The sequence below is a fragment of the Delphinapterus leucas genome, unplaced genomic scaffold, assembly GCF_059928025.1.
Source record: "Delphinapterus leucas isolate spDelLeu-1000000601 "Yukka" unplaced genomic scaffold, BTC_Dleu_Yukka2 spDelLeu_asBTCV2_sq25, whole genome shotgun sequence".
Taxonomy (NCBI): Eukaryota; Metazoa; Chordata; class Mammalia; order Artiodactyla; family Monodontidae; genus Delphinapterus; species Delphinapterus leucas.
This window is the reverse complement of record NW_028322234.1, coordinates 13,563,176-13,587,025: the sequence shown is the minus strand read 5'-3', so window position 1 is coordinate 13,587,025 and position 23,850 is coordinate 13,563,176. Positions and strand designations below refer to the sequence as shown.

The following is a 23,850-nucleotide window of genomic DNA, read 5'->3' as shown; positions in this document are numbered from 1 at the left end:
CGAAGGCTGCCATAACAAAGTGCCACATTCCGGGTGACCTACACAACAGAGATTATTCTCTCACAGTTCTGGAAACCAGGAGTCCAAGATCAAGGTGTCGGCGGGGTTGATTTCTTCTAAAGCCTCTCTCCTTGGCTTGTAGGTGGCCATCTTCTCCCTGTGTCCTCACATGCTCTTCCCTCTGTGTGTGTCTGTGTCCTAATCTCTTCTTCTTCTTCTTTTTTAAAATTTATTTATTTTAATTTATTTTATTTTTGGCTGTATGGGGTCTTCATTGCTGCACGCGTGCTTTCTCTAGTTGCAGCGAGCGGGGGCTACCCGTCGTTGAGGTGCACGGGCTTCTCATTGCGGTGGCTTCTCTTGTTGTGGAGCACGGGCTCTAGGCGTGCGGGCTTCAGTATTTGTGGCACGTGGGCTTCAGTAGTTGTGGCACGCGGGCTTCAGTAGTTGTGGCACGCGGGCTTCAGTAGTTGTGGCTCACAGGCTCTAGAGCGCAGGCTCAGTAGTTGTGGTGCACGGGCTTAGTGGCTCCGTGGCATATGGGATCTTCCCGGACCAGGGCTCAAACCTGTGTCCCCTGCATTGGCAGGCGGATTCTTAACCACTGTGCCACCAGGGAAGCCCCTAATCTCCTCTTCTTATAAGGATACCAGTCATATTGGCTTAAAGTCTACACTAATGACCTCATTTTGACTTAATTATCTTTTAAAAATCTTGTCTCCAAATACAGTCACATTCTGAGGAATGGGGGTTAGGATTTCAGCATATGAATTTTCTGGGGACACAGTTCAGCCCATAACACTCAGCTAAAGTGAGATGTGAATCTCACAGCCTGAATAAGATAGATGAAGGCCCTTCTCTCTGGGGCACAGACACACAGCCAGGCTGGCAGTCTGTGGCACAGGTGGCTGTGGGATCCCCAAGAACATGGTAATCCACTCAGGGGCAGCCTGGGAAGGCTTACTGGAGGAGGTGGCACTTAAGAGAATGAAAGTGAAGAGGAGTCTGGGAAGGGAGGGGAGGGCACAGTGGAGGCAAAGGCAAGAGAGCAGAATGGAGCCAGAGGGAAAGGTCTTGAGGGACGACAAGGTCTGAGAGTCACCTGGGGCCTGAGTGAGGATTTGGCCCCTGCTGGGATGATGGGAAACTACAGAAAGGATCTGAGCAGGGTCAGGTGGGGGCCCCAAGTCTAATGTTGGCGATGGGGCTCAGCTGGGATGAGTGCCTTGGGAGGGGGCCCTGGTGGGTGGGTAAATTGGGTATAGCGTCCCCCAGTGGAGCGCTACTCATTTCCATCCTGTCACCTCTGGAGTTGTGGCCCCTCCAAGACTGGGACCAGGGGGGCGTGAGCGGACACAGGACACTTGAGACCCTCCTTCCCTGCCCACGGAAGACTTGGCCCTGATTTTGAGGTCACCTATCCTTTTGAGAATTCAGAGAAATCTGAAGACACTCTTCCCAGAAAAATTGCTCGGACAGTTTTGCAGGTAGGGCCTTGGAGAAGCAAAAACCCCTCCGATTCAGCAATTCTACTAAGATGTATGCGAAACGCGTAATAGGGCAGAAAGATGGACGTGCAAGGCTGTCGAGTAGATGAGGTGCAGGGGAGAAAGTGAGTCATCTCAGACCACTGAGACGGCTGGCCCTGGATGCCCCGCCCCTCGCCACGGCTTTGGCAGGGAAGCCTTTCGACTGGGAGACGGAGTGGGAGGGAGATGGATTCAAAAGTTTAACTTTTAGGGACTTCCCTGGTGGCGCAGTGGTTAAGAATCCGCTTGTCAATGCAGGGGACGCGGGTTCGATCCGTGGTGGGGGAGGATCCCACATGCTCCCGGAGCAATTAAGCCTGCGAGCCACAACTGCTGAGCCTGTGCTCTAGAGGCCGCGAGCCACAACTACTGAGCCCACACGCCTAGAGCCGGTGCTCCGCAACAAGAGAAGCCACCGCAATGAGAAGCCCGCGCACCGCAACGAAGAGTAGCTGCCACGCCCCCACGCGCAGCAAGGAAGACCCAACGCAGCCAAAAATCAATTAATTAGTTAATTTTTTTTAAAGTTTAACTTTTAAACTCTCCTCCTTGGAAAGCCGCGGTTTTCCTCCGGGACCCGCTTAGGTAGGTAAGCGCTCCGAGCGCCAGGGGGCGCTGTGGCTCAATTTGCTGGCTGCTTTGATCTTTAGCGTCTGTAACCCGAGCTTGGGTGACCCTAATTAGAGACGGCGGGGGTGGGGGAGGGGGAGTAGGTCATGAGTTAGTTACTCAATAGTTCTCAGCGCCAGCGAAACTCTGTTGCTTAAATCGCCTCGGCCTCTGGCCCTTATTTGTACGTAGATGATGTTGTAAAGTCTCCCACCTCAGGGCATTTTGATTCTACAAATATTCACGGACCACCCCCATCCCCGCCCCCGAAAATGGGCCACAACAGCCGGTAGTGTCAGGCCCTGACCACGTCCCAGGCATCCTGCCAAGCCCTCCACATGCATTACACAGAATTCTCGAAACCCTCGTGTGAGGGTAAAATCCACCCTCTCTCTGCGTCCTGTGAGGCCTCACGTCAGGAGCTCCATGATGTCATGTCCCTACGATTGGTCGGTGGGTTGGGGGCGGGCGGGAGGTGTCCCTGGTTTCCAACAATTCTCCACATAAAGGTTTTAGCAGCCATGGATTCCTTCCGATCTCTCCCTTTTTTTTTTTAAATTTAATTTTATTATTTTTTTCCCCGACGCTGCGAGGCTTGTGGCATCTTAGTCCCCCAACGAGGGATCGAACCCAGGTCACCGCAGTGAAAGCGCGGATTCCTAACCACTGGACTGCCAGGGAATTCCCCAATTTTTTTTTCTGTACTTTAAAATTTTATCTATTTATTTATTGCCAATATCTCTTGAAGATTATTTTCAAACTTGTCATTCCTCCCACTGGAATCAGCTGGGATCCTTCTTGAAAGGACTCTCAGCAACTACTGAAGTTGGTTCGTATGGAAAGTTACAACCTAGCGCGTTTTGTTACGTGTTATTGTGCGTGTGGATTAGGTCGCTGAATCCCCGGGAGGCAGCTGGACACATGAGCTCATCGGGGAGGGCGGGAGTGGGAATAGACTCCAGAGTCACCGGTGGTCATGGTATAAGCTTAGAGGCAACATCCAAGAACCACCGACTGCCACAATAATAATATATTAATATATACCACGATAATATAGTATTAATATAATAATACATCATTATTATTTAATACTGTAAGATGGTCTGGCCCCGGCTAGGCGGTAGTTCTCAGGATGTGCCAAGAAGGAGGACTCCACAAAGTGAGAAAAAAGGATTCCTCAGGTCAGCATCAGGGCTTCAGGAGGGCACCCCTGGGGTGGTGAGCACTGATGCTCTTGGTTGTGGGGACATGGGGACACATCATAGCAGGGAGACTTCTCAGCCCATGCTGTGCAGGGCAGGGGGCTCTGCTAGAGCAATATCTCATCCAAGTTAACAGGAGGGAAAAGTTTGTGGTCTTGAATTTGCTCTACTTAAAAATAAAAGTGAGCGGGGGAGATAAATTAGGAGTTTGGATTTCTGGGGTTTTTTTGTTTTTGTTTGTTTGTTTGTTTGTTTGTTTTTTTGCTGCACTGTGCAGATCTTAGTTCCCCTACCAGGGATGGAACCCCGGGCCCACGGCAATGAAAGTGCTGAGCCCTAACCACTGAACCACCAGGGAATTCCCAGGAGTTTGGAATTAACATAGACACACGACTATATATAAAATAGGTAAAAAACAAGGACCTACTGTATAGCACAGGGAACTATACTCAGTATCTTGTAATAACCTACAATGGAAAAGAATCTGAAAAAGAATATATATATGTGTGTGTATAACTGAATCACTTTGCTGTACACTTGAAACTAACACAGCATTGTAAATCAACTCTACTTCAGTTTTTTTAAAAAAATAAAAGTTTAAATACTTTACGGTACATTTAGACAATGGAAACTGACCCTGCATTAAAAAGAATTCACCCAAGAGAAAGGAAAATGTACATCCACACAAAGACGTGTCCAGGAATGTTCATGGCATTACTCATAATAGCCAAAAGGTGGAAACAATCCAAATGCCCATCAGCTGGTGAATGGAAATCAATGTGGTACATCCAGGCGATGGAATGCAGCTCAGTCAAGGACCAAAATACATGTTATGACATTAATGAACCTCAAAACACTATGCTAAGTAAATAAGCTTGATGCAAAAGACCACATAGTGTACGATTCCATTTACATGAAATGTCCAGAATAAGCAAATTCACAGACAGAAAGTGGTTGCCTAGGGGTGGGGGTGGGAATAGAGAGTGACTGCAAAGGAGCACAAGATTCCTTTTAGGGGTGATAGAAACTTTCCAGAATTGGATTGTGGTAATGGCTGTGCAACCCTGTGAAACTTACTACAGATCACTGAGTTGTACAATTGAAATGGATGAATGTGGTATGTAAATTATACTTCAATAAAGCTGCTTTAAAAAAGAACGAAAAAGTGAGGATCCCAGACATGGTGGAGCTGCCGGCTGGGCGGAGAGGGGTGGAGGTGGGATGGTGAAACCCCCAGGACCCTAGCAAAGCAAGAATTGCCTGAGGCCTCTGGGGGAGGGGCTGAGTGGCCCCGGGGAACCCAGCAGATGTCAAGGAAGCAAGGCAAACTTCCTCCCCCCCTTTTTCTTTTTTCTGTGAAGTTGCTCAAAATCTGAAAACACAAGTTAACCAACAGCTACTGCCAAAAATATTGTGAAAAGATTCCTGGAAGTGAGGAAATAGCCCTGAAAGTGGGAGAGTTCTGTTCCTGTTGGGCTGAGATGGGGTCCCCAGGGCTGAGGTATTGAGGGGACAGGACAGGAAGAGGAAGTCCTGGCTGGTGGCCCCTCCACATTGAGTGACCACTCAGAGCCTTGATCCCTGTCTGTGGCTGGGGAAATTCTGGGAAAATATTGATCCCCCTCCCGAAAAAAAGCTACGTTTGAAGCATCCACTACATACCGTGCCTCATTCTGTATCGTCTACATAGATTTACATAAAGTATTTGCTGGATGAAATAAGTCAGATGGAGACAGTCAAATACTTAAATGTGGAATCTGGTTTTCCCCCAGCTTCGTTGACATAAGCTTAAGGTGTACAACGTAGTGATTTAATACATATATACTGATCAAAGAAATGTTCACATATTGAGATATAGGGAAAGTCATTCTGGCTTATACATGAGTTAACTTGAATTTTATGCTAACAGCCTGTTTGTGGCCTATGAAAACTACATTGTGCATCTGCTTTAATTATTAAAGAAAAGGGCACATTGACCAGAAATAAAGAATGTCCATGTTCAAAATAAAGATTAAGTGCCTCCCTTCCTGGGATGCCAGGGCTGGTCCTCCTTTGATGATAAGACTCCCTTCCCAGGCGCCGAGGTCATACTGACTCGCTGTGTACATGATGATCTGTTTTTTTTTTTTTGAAACCTTGAAGGAGTGTCTCCCTGACTTGTTTGATGTTCTTTGTTCTGACAAGATATAAAACTGCGCTGAAAACCATGCATCTCTGGGGCAGTTCCTCAGAGTTATCAGAGAGGCCGTCTTCCAGGCTATAGTCCTCAGTTTGGCTCAAATAAAACTCTTTTCTGGGACTTCCCTAGTAGTCCAGTGGTTAAGACTCGGCGCTTTCACTGCTGGGGGCGCAGGGTCAATCCCTGGTCCGGGAAGTAAGATCCTACAAGCCAAGAGCTGCGGCCAAATAAATAAGGACTCCGGCATCCAACAAATCTGGATCTGAAATCTCCCCTTCGGGAGTGACTCAGCCTCACCCAACATCAGTTTACCCATCTGTGAAATGGGGCACAAGGTGGAGGCTGTCAGGAAGCTGTGGTCAGACTCTCCCTCCTGCCTCCACACCATTCCCCTTTTCTTTAAATTTTTCTAAACATCTTTATTGGAGTATAATTGTTTACAATGATGTGTTAGTTTCTGCTTTATAGCAAAGTGAATCAGCTATACATATACATATATCCCCATATCTCCTCCCTCTTGCATGTCCCTCACACCCTCCCTATCCCACCCCTCTAGGTGGTCACAAAGCACCAAGCTGATCTCCCTGTGCTATGTGGCTCCTTCCCACCAGCTATCCAGTTTACATTTGGTAGTGTATATATGTCCATGCCACTCTCTCATTTCGTCCCAGCTTACCCTTCCCACTCCCCGTGTCCTCAAGTCCATTCTCTACGTCTGCATCTTTATTCCTGTCCTGCCCCTAGGTTCTTGAGAAACTTTTTTTTTTTTTTAGATTCCATATATATGTGTTAGCATACGGTACTTGTTTTTCTCCTTCTGATTTACTTCACTCTGTATGACAAACTCTAGGTCCATCCACCTCACTACAAATAACTCAATTTCATTTCTTTTTATGGCTGAGTAATATTCCATTGTATATATGTGCCACATCTTCTTTATCCATTCATCTGTTGATGGACACTTAGGTTGCTTCCATGTCCTGGCTACTGTAAATAGAGCTGCAGTGAACATTGTGGTACACGACTCTTTTTGAATTATGGTTTTCTCATGGTATATGTCCAGGAGTGGGATTGCTGGTATGGCAGTTCTATTTTTAGTTTTTTAAGGAACCTCCATACTGTTCTCCATAGTGGCTGTATCAATTTACATTCCCACCAACAGTTTTTTTAATTTTTTAAATTTTATTATGTTTTTTATTATTGAAGTACAGTTGATTTACAATGTCATGTTAGCTTCAGGTGTACAACACAGTGAAACAGTGTTGAGATATATATATATGATATTTATTGTTTGTACTTTTTGATGATGGCCATTCTGACCAGTGTGAGGTGGTACCTCATTGTGGCTTTGATTAGCATTTCTCTAATAATTATCAAGGCTTTTACTTTTATTTTCTTTCATCCCTGTGGGACAGGAAGCAGGTGTCAATGATTCTCTTCTGATTGGCAGAGGTACCTGTCATTGCGACATCATCGCTAGGCCAAGTTATGTAGCAAGGCAACCAGTCAGAAGCGTAGGTTGCCTCTGGAAGTCAGTTTCACAACAAGTGGCAACAGTTTCCAGTCCTCTGAGTGATACAGGCCTCTTTGTTCAAAATTACTTCAAGGACAGATGTATATTAACAGAGGTGAGAACAAGCTGGTAACACTTACCAATATTCACAAGATCTGCAGCGCACAGGAAAACCAGTTGTGTGGGTAGAAAAATCTCCTTCTCTGTTACTTCAGGACAGTTTTCCTTCAGATCTTTGGGAAACTTCCTTTTTTTTTTCCAATTATAATTTAAATTATAAGTATTTGGTGGCAGTGGTTACGCAACTGTGTGCATTTGTCAAAACTCAGAACTCAGTAAAAAGGGCGAATATTGCCGTATGTAAATTACACCTGATCTTTAAAAAAAGCAATACTTGGGAAAAACAAAACATTCATGCAGTATGCAGGTATATAGACTTGTCAAAATGTATGCAACTGAACACTTAAGATAGATGCATTTTATTATATGGAAATTATACCTCAATAAGATTGATTTTTAAAAATTGTAGTTATGTGATTGCCCTATTGTACTTTTTAAAGACCTGGTTCTAGAATTGTATTAAGTAGTATTAGATGTAAAAGGTCACTAGAGCTCAGTTTTGCTGGTAGAAATCAGGGAGAATAAAGGGATTTTTTTTAAAGAGAATTAAGGGGCTATCGATGACAATAATCAATAAACAATCAATAATAGCAATAGAAAGAGTTTTATTTTAGCCAAACTGAGGACCATAGCCCAGAAGACAGCTTCTCAGAGGAAAACTCTGAGAAACTGCTTGGGAGAAGCAGGGTTTTCAGCACAGTTTTATATCTTGTAAGAACAGAGAACATCAAAGAAGTCAGGGAGACACTCCTTCAAGGTTTCATAAAAACAGATCAGCATGTACACAGTGAGTCAGTAGGACCTTGGCACCTGGGAAGGGAGTCTTATCATCAAAGGAGGACCAGCCCTGGCATCCCAGGAAGAGGGGCTTTAATCTTTATTTTGAACATGGACATTCTTTACTTCTGGTCAATGTGCCCTTTTCTTTAATAATTAAAGCAAACGCACAATGTAGTTTTCATAGGCCACAAGCAGGCTGTTTTACCTAGCACAAAATTCACATTAACTCATGTATAAGCCAGAATGACTTCCCCAGACCTCAATATGTGAACATTTCTTTATCAGGGCATATATAACTCTTTCCTGCTACTGAACTAAGGGTTTTCAAACTGAGTCCCTGGGGAGCCCCAGGGGGTTCCACACATTCTCTCTGCTTTTCACCCTGCCTGTAGTTAGAGCTGCCTACTTCTTTTACATCCTTCAAAAGTTATTTTTTTTAATTTTTTAAACATATTTATTGGAGTATAATTGCTTTACAATGTTGTTAGTTTCTGCTGTATAACAAAGTGAATCAGCTATATGCATACGTATATCCCCATATCCCCTCCCTCTTGCGTCTCCCTCCCACCCTCCTTATCCCACCCCTCTAGGTGGTCGCAAAGCACTGAGCTGATCTCCCTGTGCTATGCAGCTGCTTCCCACTAGCTATCTATTTTACAGTTGGTAGTGAATATATATGTCAATGTTACCCTCTCACTTCGCCCCAGCTTACTCTTCCCCCTCTCCGTGTCCTCAAGTCCATCTCTACGTCTGTGTCTGTATCCTGTCCTGCCCCTAGGTTCACAGCAGCATCCTTCACAATAGCCAAAAGGTGGGAACAGCCCAACTGTCCATCAACAGATGATACACGAAATGCGGTATGGAAACACTGTATGGCTGAAATCAAGCCATACTCCCTCTAAAGACTAGGGGAAAGTTGGTTCTTTGCTTCTTCCAGCTTCTGGTGGCTTCTGGCATTCCTTGGCTTGTGGCCACAGCATTCCAGTGTCTGCCTCGGTGGTGGTGGTCACACTGCCTTAATGCTGCTGAATTTACACTTGAAAATGGTTAAAATGGTACATTTTATGTTACGGGTGTTTTATCACAATTAAAAAAAAAATCCATCCATATTGGAAACAAAACAGACCCAAACAATGTGAAAACCATTCTTAGCTCATGAGTCATACAAAAATAGGTGGTAGGCGGGACTTCCCTGGTGGTCCAGTGGTTAAGACTCTGTGCTTCCATTGCAGGGGGATGGGTGTTCGATCCCTGGTTGGGGAACTAAGATCCCGCATGATGCTCAGTGTGGCCAAAAAAAAAAAAACAAGAGAAAAACAAAGATGGTGGGCTAGATCTGGCCCATGGGCCGTAGTTTGCACACTTCAATTGTCGATTATTCTATCGAAGGAATAAACCATGATTTTATCTATCTCTTCTATGGTGATAGCTTTTTGGGAATGAACATGGCATGCAGTTCTCAAACAAGGACATTATTTTGGTCACGTTTGTGTGCCCCCTCCCCTCCGTGCGAGCTCCTATATCTCTCCCTGCCCTGTTGACTATGGTTCCTGGAGTTATCCCCCAGGTTCTACCCTCTGGACCAGTCCCAGCCTGGATGTGGGAAGGGAAGGCTCTTGAAGGAGAGGCTGTGGCATCACTAGGTCCCTGGACTCTACCCTGGGGGCTTCCTCTTAGCCCCGGATGTGGGAAGGGAGGCCCAGGATGCCAGGGGTCTTAGCCAAGACAGGAAGCCCCACACTCAGAGGCCTTAAAGAGACAGCTGAGGCAGAGGCACGTCACTCGTGTCCAAAATTGGGCCTGTTGAGTCCACGGAGAGGGTAAGTGACAGTTGCTCCCGCCTTTAGGGGCAAAGCTGGGCCTCCAGCCCCGTCCCCCGTGGGGACGCAGGGTTCCCGATCCCACACATTCTGTGGGCCTGACCCTTCCCAGGTTGGAGAGGGGCTGATGCAGCTGGGGTCTCTCGGTTCCCTCTTGCAGCACCTACAGGATGAAGGCTCTCTCCCTCCTCCTCCTCCCAGTCCTGGGGCTGCTGGTGTGTGGCAAGTTGATGTGTCCCATGGATAAAGCCATCAGTGAGAAGATCCAGGAACTCACCAGCTCCCTAAGTGAGCACCCTCGCATCCAACCTCGGCAGGGGCTTCAGGGGCCCCTCTGATTCCTGACATGGAGCGAACATCAAGCCAACCCCAACTCCAACCCCAACCAAATCTCAACCCCAAACCCAACCCAACCCCATTTCCCCCCAGCTCCACCTTTAGCAACAGCTCCAAACCCTCATCCCTCCAAAACACCCACCTCAAAGCAGAATCTTGAGAGGTGATGAGCTCCCGACCCCCTGGGCCTTCCCCAGGGGCGGTTTTCTTGAGCCCGCCACCCATCTCCAAACCACCAGGGCCTGGGCAGCATGAGATTGGGGGAGGGGCAGCTCGGTTTCACAGTTACCTCGGTCACTCCTTCCATAGTTCCTGAGGCAATAAGGAACATTGGCCTGGACTGCCGGAGTGTCACCTCCAGGGGGCACCTGGTCACTTGCCCCGCAGGTGAGTACAGAACCCGTGGTCCAGGCTCTCAGTTCTGTTCTCAGTACCCCATAACCCCCTCCCCTAGGTCCAGCCTCTATTTCTCTAGGACCACAGAGTCTCAGCCTCTACTTCTGTAATGTCCTGGTCTGCACTCCCATCCTTGTCCCTTCCCCCAACTCTCGGACCCCATTTCCTCAGGACACTGGTGTCCAGGCCCCCGGCCTCCCCGCCGCCCACGCTGTCAGCCCCCCGGAACCCCAGGCCCGCAGCCTCTGGCTCAGAGTCCAAGCTCTCTCCTCCTCGCTCCGCCTCGCAGGTTTCGCCGTCACCAGCTGCACCTGTGGCTCTGCCTGTGGCTCGTGGGACGTGCGCGCCGAGACCACGTGCCACTGTCAGTGCGCCGGCATGGACTGGACCGGAGCTCGCTGCTGTCGCCTGCGGGCCGAATAGCCTAAGGTTGCGCTTGGGGGGCGGCGGCGCGGGCCTGGGTGCGTGGCCAGGCCTCGGAGGGGCGGGGTCCTGTCTCAGAGGGGCGGGGCTGGAAATAAACCTCCGAGAAGATGATGGAGAAAGCCCGGGACGTGCGCTGTTGTCTTCTGTGGGGTGTGGGCGACTGAGCTGGCATCTTCAAAAAGCGCAAGGCGCCAGAGGGAGGGGGGTGGGGGACAGCCGTGACTTTCTTCCTCCCCATTCCCCCCTCCTCCCTTGTCCGCCACTTCTACTTCTGAAAATGGGGCCTTAACTTCCTGTAATGACAACCACACCCAAGGCTCATGGCCTAAGGGAGTGTAACCTTTATTTATTTATTTTTGGCCACACCGGGTGGGCATGTGGGATCTTAGTTCCCTGACCAGGGATCAAACCCGCGCCCCCTGCATTGGAAGCGCGGAGTCTTAACCACTGGACCAGTAGGGAGGTCCCGAGAGTGTTACCTTTGAGGCCACCTTGACGGTCACCCTAAGGTCTCGGGCCTCCTGGGAAGTTGCTGGGCCATTCTCCCCCACTGCTCACAACGAAGCCTCATCGGGATCTGGGTCTGGACAGGACAGGAACCCTCCCGCCCCCTACCCCACATACACTCCAGGGCCTCAAGCCACCAGCAGCCCCAGGGTCAGGGTGCATCCCTGAATCCATTGCTGAGTCCAGAGTCCTGAGCACCATCCCTCACTCCCCACCTGCATCAAGGGACATTTGTACCCGTCATGAACACTCAAATATGAAAACACAGGGCAGGGGACTTGTTTGCTCTTTGGTGTATCCTGGCGCTTAGAAGAGAGCATGGCACATAGTAGGTGCTCAGGAAAATGTCTTGAATAAATAACCACACACACAGGTGAATACACCACCTAGGTACACACACTACACGTATGTACACACGGCCATGTGCACACACAGTACACAACCCAGTTACCACTGTCACACAAAGACACCATGCCCACAGACACACACATGCCCACTGTGGAGAGGGACCTAGGGACACATAGACACATGTATGCCTTGGACAGACACTCGTACTTCCAACATCAAGTCCCCACCCCAGCTTGGATGACGTTGGTCTCAGTCTGGAGTCAAAGCCCTAGAAGGCAAATCCTCAGCATTGCTGCAGGCACAAATCCGGGTGATTCAAGGTCCGGTTTCCTGAGAATCTTAACCCAGGAGTCTCAAAATCCAGCCCCTGAGAGATGCAGACAGAGACTTCAGAACACTTAGCACCCAGTCTTTTTTTTTAATTATTCTTTTTTAAAGTAATTAATTAATTAATTAATTAATTTATGGCTGTGTTGGGCGCGGGCTTTCTCTAGTTGTGGCGAGCGGGGGCTACTATTCGTTGCGGTGCGCGGGCTTCTCACTGTCCTGGCTTCTCTTGTTATGGAGCACGGGCTCTAGGTGCACAGGCTTCAGTAGTTGTGGCATGTGAGCTCAGTAGTTGTGGCTCGCGGGCTCTAGAGCTCAGGCTCAGTAGTTGTGGCACATGGGCTTAGTTGCTCCGCGGCATGTGGGATCTTCCCGGGCCAGGGCTCGAACCCGTGTCCCCTGCACTGGCAGGCAGATTCTTAACCACTGCACCACCAGGGAAGCCCCAGTGCCCAGTCTTAAGAGGGACCCAAGATTTAAATGTCACAGACCCCAGCAGCACACTCCAGAGGCTGGAGAATGGGTGACAGGGTGGGTTTGTGGTTTTCAGGATGTTTTGGACTCTCTTCCCACTGACGACCACCCCCTATGATGGTACGCCCACCTGTCTGATCATGGTAGTCGTGAGCTGAGATCACACAAACACTTCTGGTGCCCATGGAGCCCACCAGACCCCAATCCAGGGATGCCCCTCCCAGGTCCTCCCTCCTAACCCCACATTGGCCATGGGGTTGGAGTGGGGCCACTGAGTCAGAAGAGTGTTAAGGACCAGAGAGGGCAAGTGTATAGTACCTTGTCCATCCTTCTCCCTCGCTGTCCCCTGACCCTGATGCGAATGCCTCTTTGTCTCCAAGACCCACAATTGTCCACCTGTATCTGGACCCCCAAGAAGAGCCTCTTTAGAGGTCTCAGTTCCAACACAGTCATCCTCCTGTCTCAGAATGCAGACTTCGACAGGCAAAGCCCCTTCTTAAGCCTCTTTCTTCATTTGCCAACTGTCCAGCCCCCTGTAGTAGCCAAGATTGTGCTAGTTGCAGGTGCCGCAGACCCCCCGTCAAGCTAGCTCGAGCAAAAGTGGAAGGACATTTCTGGATTATGTAACTGAGGGGCTCAGGGTTAGAACAACAGATTCAGGTATGGCTGGATCTAGGGTCTCAGATAATGTCTCCAGGACCCGACTCCCTGTCAGGTCTGCTCTCCATAGTGCTGGCTTCACTCTCAAGCAAGTTCTCCCCTGTCACAGCACCAGGCTTATATCCTGGCAGTCTGACAGAGGGGAAAAAAGAGAGAATGCCCTTTGTCCTGGTTAACCCAATAAAAGCCTTAGGCTTGGGGACTTCCCTGGTGGTCCAGTGGGTAACACTGCGTGCTCCCAATGCAGGGGGCGCAGGTTCAATCCCTGGTCAGGAAACTAGATCCCGCCTGCATGCTGGCACAACCAAAATAAGCAAGCGAACAAAAGAATCCCTAAAGCCTCCGGCCTGAGTCTCATTGGTTGAGTCTGGCTCATTTTGCCCACCCCTTTGCCAAATTTTGGACTTTGATTGGCTGGGCCTGGATCATGTGCTCACCCTAAACCAATACCTGGTTAGGACACATTTTCTTTCTTAAAAGAAAATTGAAACTGTTGCTTCATGAAACGATCTGGTCAGGCAACCCCATGGAGCCCTCTTAGGCCACCATGACATGGTTGCTTGTGGATTTCCAGTTCCGGGGCTACCTTTTTCTCAAAGTCCAGAGGGCTGGAGCCTGGTCTTAGCCTCATCGGAGCCAGGGAAATGTGTAATGCCACGGCCCCACCCCCTATGCCTGTCCATCAGAGCAGAGCCAGTTCCCCATTGGTCCATCTCTTCTGTAGCTATTACATCAGCAAGGGCGGGGTCACATCTCTCAATGGCTGACTTCTTTGTAAGAGGAGTTGGAGGAGCTGGCGTCTAATCATTATTAAATTGATCGTCCTTGAACAGACAAGATTGGCAATACTTTAGGAAAGAGAACATTATCCTCACCAGCCAGATCTCAGGGACCATTCCAAAGTTATCTAGAATTTAATCACATATTTTAAACCTAAAACATACTCACTTTCCACGCATAGAAAGTTTTAAACTTATTTTTTCCAAAGGGAGTGTAACAGAGCAGGACCCTACGGGGCCTTCCCAGGACAGACACCACCTCCCCCCATGTCCTCTGCCTGCCTCTTGTCTGTAGAAAAACTTTAGCCAAAGAATAAATTTAATCTGAGAAATGAAAAAATGCAGAACCAAAGAAAAACAGTCAAACAGGACAAAATAAGAGTTTTGCCATTAAGCAAAGTCAGGACCTTTAGTTCCTCCTCAAAGGCTATAGATAATATTCTGAGCCATAGGCTTTGAGCTGCTTAGTGGATACCAAAACCCCTACCAGGTGGGGGAAGTTAACTACGTGATGGCCAGACTGTAGCCATGACATAAGCTGCCACATCTTACACAATTTTGAGAACTGGCCACAAGGAAATGGGAACAAACCAACCCTGGAACTGAAGATTAATTGTACTTAAAACAATCCAGATGACACTGATCAGACCACTGCATGAACAACTTCAAGGTGATTGTCAGAGCCGACTCTACTGTTTCTGCGTGTAGCCCCCTCCCTCCATCTATCCACCCCTGAAACTCCCCTTTAAAAGCTTTTGCCCCCTGATCGGCAGCTGGGAGATGTCTTTTGGACATGAGTCTGCCTTCTCCCCAGGTTGCTGGCCTCCTGAATAAAGCAACCTTTTCTTTTCAACCAACACTTGTCTCTCGAGTATCGGCTTTTGAGTGGTGATATGCCAAACCTGAGTTCAGTAACAGGAGAAAATTATAATATTCTAGACCAGCACTGTCCAATATGGCAGTGAAATGTAGCCAGTCCAAGTTGAAATGTGCCTTAAGTGTAAACACATGTTTGGTTTTGAAGACTTAGTACCCCCCCCCAAAAAAGGTAAACTATCTCAATAAACATGTGGTTCACAAACAACTGATTAAAAAATAGTCTGAAAACCTGAATAGACACCTTTCCAAAGAAGACATACAGATGGCTAATGGGCACATAAAAAGATGCTCAACATCACTAATTATTAAAGAAATGTAAATTAAAACCACAGTGAGATAACCCCTGAACTTATCGGAATGGCTTTTATTTAAAAGCCTACCAATGACAAATGTTGGCAAGGATGTGGAGAAAGTAGAACCCTTCTACACTGTTGGTAGGAATGTAAATTGGTCCAGCCACAATGCAAAACATTATGGTGGTTCCTCAAAAAACTAAAAATAGAACTAATATATGATCCAGAAATTCCACTCCTGGGTATATATCCAAAAAATTGAAAACACTAATTTAAAAAGATAAATGTACCCCAATGTTCATAGCAGCATTATTTACAATAGCCGAGATATGGAAGCAACCCAAGTATCCATCAACAGATGAATGGATAAAGAAGATGTGATATATATGTGTGTATATATGTATATAAATATACACGTAGTGGATCGGGACAGAAGCACCTAGATAGAGCTGATGAGGGTGCTCATGAGGTCCTGGTGATGGAAACAATGCTGGCAACAACAGGCATTGATGTTGGTGGGTGTTGGTGACAGGGATGTTAAGGGGGGCATGGTGGTGACAGTGTTAGCGATAGTTGCTTGTGGCACTGGCCAGGGTGCATGTTGGTGGCAGTGCTGTTGATGGCCACAGCCGCGTAAATATACATATATACACACATACATACACACAATGGAATGTTACTCAGCCATGAAAAAGGATGAAATTCTGCCATTTGCAACAACATGGATGGACTTGGAAGGTATTATGTTTAGTGAAATAAGCCAGACAGAGAAAGACAAATACTGTATGTTATCACTTGTATGTGGAATCTAAAAAAACATTTTTTTAATGAATGTATATTAAAAAACAGAAACAGACTCAGATATAGAGAACAAACTAGTGGTTACTAGTGGGGAGAGAGAAGGGGAAGGGACAATGTATGCTTAAGGGATTAAGAGATACAAACTACTATGTATAAAGTAGATAAGCAACAAGGATATATGGTACAGCACAGGGAAATATAGCCCTGGAGTATAGTCTATAAAAATATTGAGTCACTATGCTGTACACCTGAAACTAACATAATATTATAAACCGACTATACTTCAATTTTTAAAAACCTTGCCAAAAATCCACATTATACTCTATCAGAAGGCACCACTCTAGACTTAAAGAAAAAATTCCTTATATACTTTGCCTCATTTTAATCCCCAATTCTCAAGGTCAGATAGACACAAAGAGAGATTTAAGACACCTAGACAGAGTGGAGACAGTGTGAGCGCATGAATATGTATAAGCATGCAAATGAGCATGCCATGTGTACACGTGAACAGATATGCGACTGGGGGTATTCAGGAGTGTGTGTGTGCAAGTGTGTGTGTGGGTCTGGGTAGGCGAGCAGATGTGTGGATGAGGCTGGGTGTGTTTCTGAGTGTTTCTCTGTCAGGGGTCTCCAGGTGGAGGAGGAACTACTTCCAGGGTTAGGTCAAGTTGATGTCTGGCATCAGTCCCAAATGTAGGGGTGGAGTTCCAGTGGTTAGTCCCATTGCCTCATATCCGTTCCTCTCCTCCAAGGGGCCTTGGAGAAGTAGAACTTCTCAGGGTGGAGCTGAGAGCTGGGACTAGGGCAGAGGGAAGGTAGGTGTGGGGACCTAGGAATCCTGCCTCCAAGACTGGATGCCCCTGCCCCCAAAGGTGGGACTCTGGGGTGCCATAGCATTTCCCATGAGAGCAAGAGGAGATGGGAGGATGAGGTTTATCCAGGTAGACACACACACACACACACACACACACACACACACACACAGCTTCCTGTAACGTTCCTGACCATCCTCTTTTTTAAGAAAAATTATTTTATTGAATATAATTGACATATGACATTGCATAAGTTTACGATGTGCAGCATGTTGATTTGATACATTTGTATATTGCAAGTTCCTGACCATCCGATTCTGTTTCTGGGTCTATGGGCATCTCTTCTTGGTCCCCCCTGAGACCTCTGGTCTCCTAAGATCCCTCTCTAGGTTGGGGTGAGAATGTCCCAGGGTGGGAGGGTCCTGCATCCCTGAAAAGAGGAGGCTGACCTCTCTTTCCTCTCCTCCACCCCAACCCAGAGATTTCCTCATCTTCCCAGACACTTTCTAGTGGGTGGGGTTGTGTGTAGACAAATTGGTAGGCTGGGGACTACGGAGGCTGAGGAAAGCTCCATGAACCAGGAGATCAAGATGCAGGCGGCAGCCTTCAAAAACAAGAAACAGGGCTCCCCAGCCAATGAAGGTTAGACACCTTGGGTGGGGAGGGGAGAGGTACAGAGCTGAAAGTGGGGGCCGGAGGGTTCCTTCCCCCACCCAAAGTGTGTGTGTGTCAGTTTATCACCCAAATGTTCACTCACATCCTCTCCACTTAATCAAGATGTAGATCTTAGTTCCCCACTCCTTATCTTTACACCCAGAAGCTTGTTGAGTGCAGGGCTCCGTGAACCAAGACGTCTGAGGCCCCTCTCCCACCCTCACCCCTGCCCCAGCGCTCTCGGCAGCTTTCTTCAGTCCCTCGCACTGACCTGCCCACAGGTGCAGATGACCCTGCCTATGAGAATATCACCTTCAAAACCCAGCACCAGCCAAAGGGCAGTCATTCACCACCCAAGAATAAGGGTAAGCAGCCGTCCACTAGCCCACATCACACAGCCTTGGGAGGGGCCCGCGGGAGGGACAAGGGGCCGTGTGTGGAGGTCAGGGCCAATGGTGTGGGGTGTGGTGGCATCAAGGCTTGTGTGTGACAGCGGTGGGGGGTAGCTTTGAGGAGGCGGTGATGGTGATGGTATGACTGTGCCGGTGGAGGTGCTGGTGAAGGTCTGGGTGTTGGTGACGGTGAGTAGGGGACCACGTAGTGGATCGGGACAGAACCACCTAGATAGAGCTGATGAGGGTGCTCATGAGGTCCTGGTGATGGAAACAAGGCTGGCAACAACGGGCATTGATGTTGGTGGGTGTTGGTGACAGGGATGTTAAGGGGGGCATGATGGTGACAGTGTTAGCGATAGTTGCTTGTGGCACTGGCCAGGGTGCGTGTTGGTGGCAGTGTTGTTGATGGCCACAGCTGCTTATGGTATCGGGAACCGTGGGTGTAGGTGAAGAGCTGTCGCCGGTGTTACAGTCAGTGTTGATGGTCTGAGTGGCAGTATTGGGCCCTGGAGATGACCTGTCCTGCCTCTACCCCGTTCCAGCCCAGTCCAAGTCAGCCTCCGACCCTGCCCAGGTCCCCCATTGGTCGCCTAGAGCCACGATGAGCCTGTATGTTCTCCTCGCTCTGTCCTGCGTCGTCCTCTTAGCCTTCGTCCTGGTGAAGAGTGAGTGAGGTGTTTTGTTCTGTTTTGGTGGTGGAGGAAGGGGCTGGGGCAGTGTGGAGGGGTTCCCAGGAGCTGGGGTGGTCCAGCGCTGCTCCCAACTGCAGACCTGAGGCGATTCTAAGGTTTTCTTGCCTCCCCACCCCATCCTGAACAGATTCCAAGATGTCCCAGGAGCTGATGGTCTTGAGAAGGGAGCTCAAGAACGGTGAGGGAAGGACCTGGGTCGGGGTGGGGGTAGGGAGAGCAGAGGTGACACAGACAACCCTGATCCACACCCTCAGTCTCTCTTTTGGTGGGAGAGTGCCAGGACAAGGAGAAGCAGCGCTGGAACGATGTCAAGCAGGGCATTGACACGGTCAAGAGCAAGGTCCATGAAGGAAACCAGAAACTGAGGACGCTGGAGACAGGTGCCCTTATAGATCTCCACTGGGCGAATTTGCCTCCATGCCCAATACTGGGCTGGGTGCTGGGGAGTCGGGGGAGGGGACAGCAAGGGTCCCGCCCTTCCAGAGCACAAGGTTTGGAGAGGTGATGGATGTCACCCTCCAAGTCACTTGGGGAGTATATAAATGCATGGGAACTCCAAGTACATGGGCTGTGTGGCACCCCACGCTGGGGGCCGGGCAGGGAGAAGGCTTCCAATAAAGCTAAGAAAGCCCCACTTCAGCTTTTTCCTGTCTCTCCCCATCCTCAGACATGAGCAAAATCAAGACTACATTACAGAAAATCCTCCAGATGCTGAAGATGCCAGATCCAAGTAAGTTGGGCCCAGGGGAGGCGGATGAGGGGCCCCCTTGGATTTGGCCCCAGATTCTCTTTCAAGAGTGGGATCTGTCTGACCTCGGATCTCCACCCTTCACCCCTGCCCCCACCCCGCAGAGCCCACACCTCAATAAAAGAAAAGACATCAAAGCCCTGGCTACACCTCGGAGGACAAGATAGCACCTCTCAGTGAAGATGGAAAATAGGGTTCCCAGCCTGGTCTGAAGCTGCGCTTCATCCCACGTGTAGAAAATCATGTGTCTTGGTGAATGTGCTGTGGAGTTGCGTGTGTGCCTATGTGCTCGTGTGTCGGGGTAAGCACTTCATGGAGGGTGGGTATTTCAGTGTTTCCCACAGGAAGGTGTTATGGGTGAATGTTGAAGGTGGGAGTCACAGCGAGTATGGTGTGCACCCCTGTGTCACTGTACATGTGATGCACACGTGTGTTGTGGCGTGTTGGGTGTGTAATGCATGTCACCGTGGGTGGCTGTGGCGACCACAGAAGTGTGTCACTGTGGGTGTGGGTGTTGGTGACACGTGTTACACGTGCCCATTTCAGCGTAAACACATGTGTGTCCTGCGGGATGTTGTGTGATGGAGGCGTGAGTGGGTGGGGTGGGCACACCATGGGAATGTATCACTGTAATTGTGGGTGTGTGCCCTGTCACACCCACCTGTCACGCTGTGCCGGCCTGAACAGGTGTGTGTCAACACGAGTGTGCCTGATTATGCCACTGAGGGTGTTCAGAGCGTGGACCCGCATGTGTCCATTTGTTTCTGCACTCACATTCCGTGATTCATGATGATAAAGGCCAAGGGGAAACAACGCGGCTTTCAGATCTGTTATTGGTGTGGCTGGGGAGCTTTGGAACCTGGTAGGGAGGGTCTGTAAGTGTTCAGGCTCGGAGAATGAGAAAGGTCACACGGTGAACACGTGGACGTAATGCCAGGAACCCTGGGGGCACGAGGGGGCATGAGAACCAATGTCTGCAGTGGGTCTCAGTGTGTCCATGAATGTGTACCCTGGGAGCGACTGAGTCCCTGCGCCGCTGAGTGTGTGCCCATGAGGGTCTGTGGCCTGAGATGTCCAATGTCTCCTTAAGTGTTCATGGGCCCACGAATGTATGAGCCCCTGAGTATGTACTGTGCTCGGGAATGTATCTGTCCACAGGGCATGTATTCATGAGGGCACATGCCCTTAAGTGTATTATGCCCACGGCTCATGGATGTACGTCCTCTGAGAACTTGTGCCCACGGACATGCGCATGGACCCTAAGACAAGTGGACATGTTCGCATGGACATATGTGTGTCCCTAAGACAGGTGAGTGTGTGTGCATGGGCATACGTGTGCCCCCGAGACAAGTAGACATATGCCCAAGGACGCACATGTTCCCAAGACAGAGACGTGTGCCCATCATCAAATGTGTGCTCCTGAGCAGATGGACGACCCGTGCCACTGTCCCAGACAGATCACGGGCCAACCAAGGCCAGCGAGGCCCCTGGCCCGGGCCGCACCCCTCTGTAGGGCCGCACGGACACGCGCGCCCCCGTGCAGCCACTCTCGGGAATCACAGAGCGCGCCCCGCCCATGCCGCCTCGACGCTTGCGCACGCCGGCCCTTTTACGGCGCCGTAAAGCAGCTCGGCCGAATCGGCTGCCGCAAGTCCCGGTGAGACCCCGCCCGCCACCACCCCTCCCGGCGCCGTGCCGCGTCCGCTCCCCAACCCCTCTCCGCGGGTCTTTGGGTCCTGGGTCAGGGTCTCGGCGTCCACGATCCCCGGAATCCCTCTTCGGCCCACCCCGGGGGACCACGAGGAGGGTGGGCTCCTTCCCGGTCCCTCTGCCTGGTCCACGCCGGGGCCGGGGTCGCGGGATCTCGGTCTTTCCACGGCTTAGCTCACCAACCCTATGGCAGGCGGGTGGAGGGGTCTCAACACTCCCCCTCCCCTCTCGCGCGCTGGGCAGCCCCCATGTAGGCAGCTGCGCACCGGGGCAGGGGCGTCCTGGAGCTCCTGAGATTCCTGGTCTTTTCATCCCCCACGCAGACCTGGTTGGGGCCCTCTCAGCATCCCCAGACCCTTCCGGCTTCTGGCCAGGTCCCTGCGTAGTGGGGCGGGGTTCTCAGTTACCCCTCCGGACCCCACCCTTAGCAGGGTTGTGTGTGTCTCAGAGCCCTTGGGATTCCCCCCTTCCCGCCCCATCCGCTGCCATTACCATCGCTGATCCACATTTTTTTTTGGTTTTTTTGGTCTCAGCACCTCTTAGGGATTTTCTCCCAGCAACCCCTTCCGGGTCTCTCTCGCCACCGACAGCTGTGGCTTCACGCCCTGTGATGGGAGGATCACTGCGCCCCTTCCTGGCTCCCCTATAACCCCCGGGTCCGACAGTCCGCCCCCTCCCTCTTTCCACGGTGCAGCTACCTTTCTGGAAAGCATGCGGGTGGGGTGTTCCCAACGCCTTCTCTGGCCGCCCCCCCAGTCTTTGTACAAACGCAGGCCCACTCGAAGAGGCATGCTTCGTGCATGACAAATTGGTGCTGCCCGAGGGTGCGGGTTTGGAAGGGTTCCCAGCATCCTCTCCTGGCTTGCTCCATGTGTCTTGCCTGTTCCCCAAGCTCCCAACCCTTCTGGCCGTTGGTCTCCACACACCCCCTACTCCTCTCTCCCAGTTTCTCTGACTCCGCAGGGGAGAGGCAGGGAAGTTCTCTTCACCCAGGGAAGTCAGCGCTGTTGCTGCTGGAGCGCATGGCGGGGGGAGGGATAGTTGCCAGTGTACGCTCACGGCCCCCCATCCTCGTCCCCTTCCTGCCCTAGGTTTGACGCCCCCCTCCCCGCGCGCTAGTTTTCTGGTTACTCGTACAGGCGGCGAAGGGCTTAGGACGGTGCTTTGAACGCACAACGGTCACCTGGAACTCGAGGGGGGGTGGTTTCGAGCTCCCCCTTCTGTTCCCCCTCTTGTCTCTCCTCCCACCTTCCCCCTCCACCCCCCTCCCTCCGAAATCCTCTCGTAGCCTAGGGTACAAGCCTACCCCGTCTCCCGTTTGGCCATGGCTGGCTAGGCGTAACGGAGGTATGCTTTACGCGCAGGTGGGTACCTCCTTTCCTTCTACTCATCTCTTCCCACGTGGGAAATCACTGATGGAGCGCACAAGGGAGGTGGTAGAGAGGGGCTCCTTCCCGCCTCTGACACCCACGTTTTCTCGTCTCCCCGCAGGGCAGCGGCGGCATGGAGGCGCGCTTCACGCGCGGGAAGTCGGCGCTGCTGGAGCGCGCGCTGGCCCGGCCGCGCACCGAGGTGAGCCTGAGCGCCTTCGCGCTGCTCTTCTCCGAGCTGGTGCAGCACTGCCAGAGCCGCGTCTTCTCTGTGGCGGAGCTGCAGGCTCGCCTGGCCGCGCTAGGCCGCCAGGTGGGCGCCCGCGTTCTGGATGCGCTGGTGGCTCGCGAAAAGGGCGCCCGGCGCGAAACCAAGGTGCTGGGCGCCCTGCTCTTCGTTAAGGGCGCCGTGTGGAAGGCGCTCTTCGGCAAGGAGGCCGACAAGCTGGAGCAGGCCAATGACGACGCCCGCACCTTTTACATCATCGAGCGGGAGCCGCTCATCAACACCTACATCTCCGTGCCCAAGGAGAACAGCACGCTCAACTGCGCCAGCTTCACGGCTGGCATCGTGGAGGCGGTGCTCACGCACAGTGGCTTCCCCGCCAAGGTCACGGCGCACTGGCACAAGGGCACCACGCTCATGATCAAGTTCGAGGAGGCGGTCATCGCCCGAGACCGGGCCCTGGAGGGCCGCTGATTTCGCCCCCCCCTCCCCCCATAAAGGATGAAGATAGCCCCCTTCCCAAGCGTGTCTTGTGTCTTGTGTGAGGGCCTCAGAGATCCGCTCAACACCTTGACCCGGGAATTCCCTGGCGGTGCAGTGGTTAGGACTCCGCGCTTTGGCATTTTCACTGCCGAGGGTGCGGGTTCAATCCCTGGTCAGGGAACTAAGACCCCGCAAGCCCCGCAGCGTGGCCAAACAAAACAAAAACACCCACCTTGACCCAGGCCCCTGCCTCAGGCTGCTGAGGGATGCCAAGGCCCAAGCGTGTTTATTTATTTATTTTAAAAATATTTTATTTATTTACTTGGCTGCACTGGGTCTTGGTTGCGACATGTGGGATCTTTTAGTTGCGGCACGCGGGATCTAGTTCCCTGACCGGGGATCGAACCCGGGCCCCCTGCGTTGGGAGCGTGGAGTCTTAACCACTGGGCCACCAGGGAAGACCCCCCAAGCGTGTTTATAGTACAATGGGGAGGTGGGGTGGGGGCAGAGGGAAGATAAACCAGGCCCAAGGAGCTGCTGGTATGGCTGCAGTAGGGAGAATGCTGGCACCTTCCGGAATCGCAGTTGGAGGCCATCCCTCGGCTGAGGAGGTGGCGGGGGGGGGGGGGTATCAGGGTGGAGGGATCAGGCCAAGGGAGACTCCTTTAGACCAGGGGCTGGCACACTTTTTCTGTAAAGGACCAGAGGGTGAATAGTTTGCACCCAGCAGCCTCTGTCCAACTACTTTGCACTGTAGACAGCAGTAGGTTAAGGAGTGGGTG

General features: G+C 50.7%; 3 protein-coding genes across 4 annotated transcripts; all 3 read left to right on the top strand.

Annotated features, from left to right (window-relative positions):
- Positions 1–4,044: 4,044 nt before the first annotated feature.
- RETN (resistin) lies at positions 4,045–11,095 on the top strand. Its single transcript, XM_022557532.3, has 4 exons — positions 4,045–7,147; positions 9,913–10,040; positions 10,398–10,475; positions 10,774–11,095. Exons 2-4 carry the CDS (start codon positions 9,923–9,925, stop codon positions 10,905–10,907), a joined length of 330 nt encoding a protein of 109 aa, XP_022413240.1. The 5' UTR covers positions 4,045–7,147; positions 9,913–9,922; the 3' UTR covers positions 10,908–11,095.
- Positions 11,096–16,992: 5,897 nt separating this feature from the next.
- Positions 16,993–20,092, top strand: MCEMP1 (mast cell expressed membrane protein 1). Its single transcript, XM_022557449.3, has 7 exons — positions 16,993–17,432; positions 17,726–17,809; positions 18,382–18,504; positions 18,659–18,709; positions 18,786–18,911; positions 19,199–19,261; positions 19,384–20,092. The coding sequence occupies exons 1-7, from the start codon at positions 17,363–17,365 to the stop codon at positions 19,398–19,400; spliced, it is 534 nt and encodes a 177-aa protein (XP_022413157.1). The 5' UTR covers positions 16,993–17,362; the 3' UTR covers positions 19,401–20,092.
- Positions 20,093–20,214: 122 nt separating this feature from the next.
- On the top strand, positions 20,215–23,103 carry TRAPPC5 (trafficking protein particle complex subunit 5). 2 transcript variants are annotated; one of them, XM_022557447.3, is made up of 2 exons: positions 20,215–20,936; positions 22,481–23,103. In XM_022557447.3, the coding sequence occupies exons 1-2, from the start codon at positions 20,856–20,858 to the stop codon at positions 23,057–23,059; spliced, it is 660 nt and encodes a 219-aa protein (XP_022413155.1). In that variant the 5' UTR covers positions 20,215–20,855; the 3' UTR covers positions 23,060–23,103. The 2 variants fall into 2 exon arrangements, with proteins under 2 accessions (XP_022413155.1, XP_022413156.1); XM_022557448.2 differs by having other exon boundaries at positions 20,215–22,353.
- The last annotated feature ends 747 nt before the right edge of the window (positions 23,104–23,850 follow it).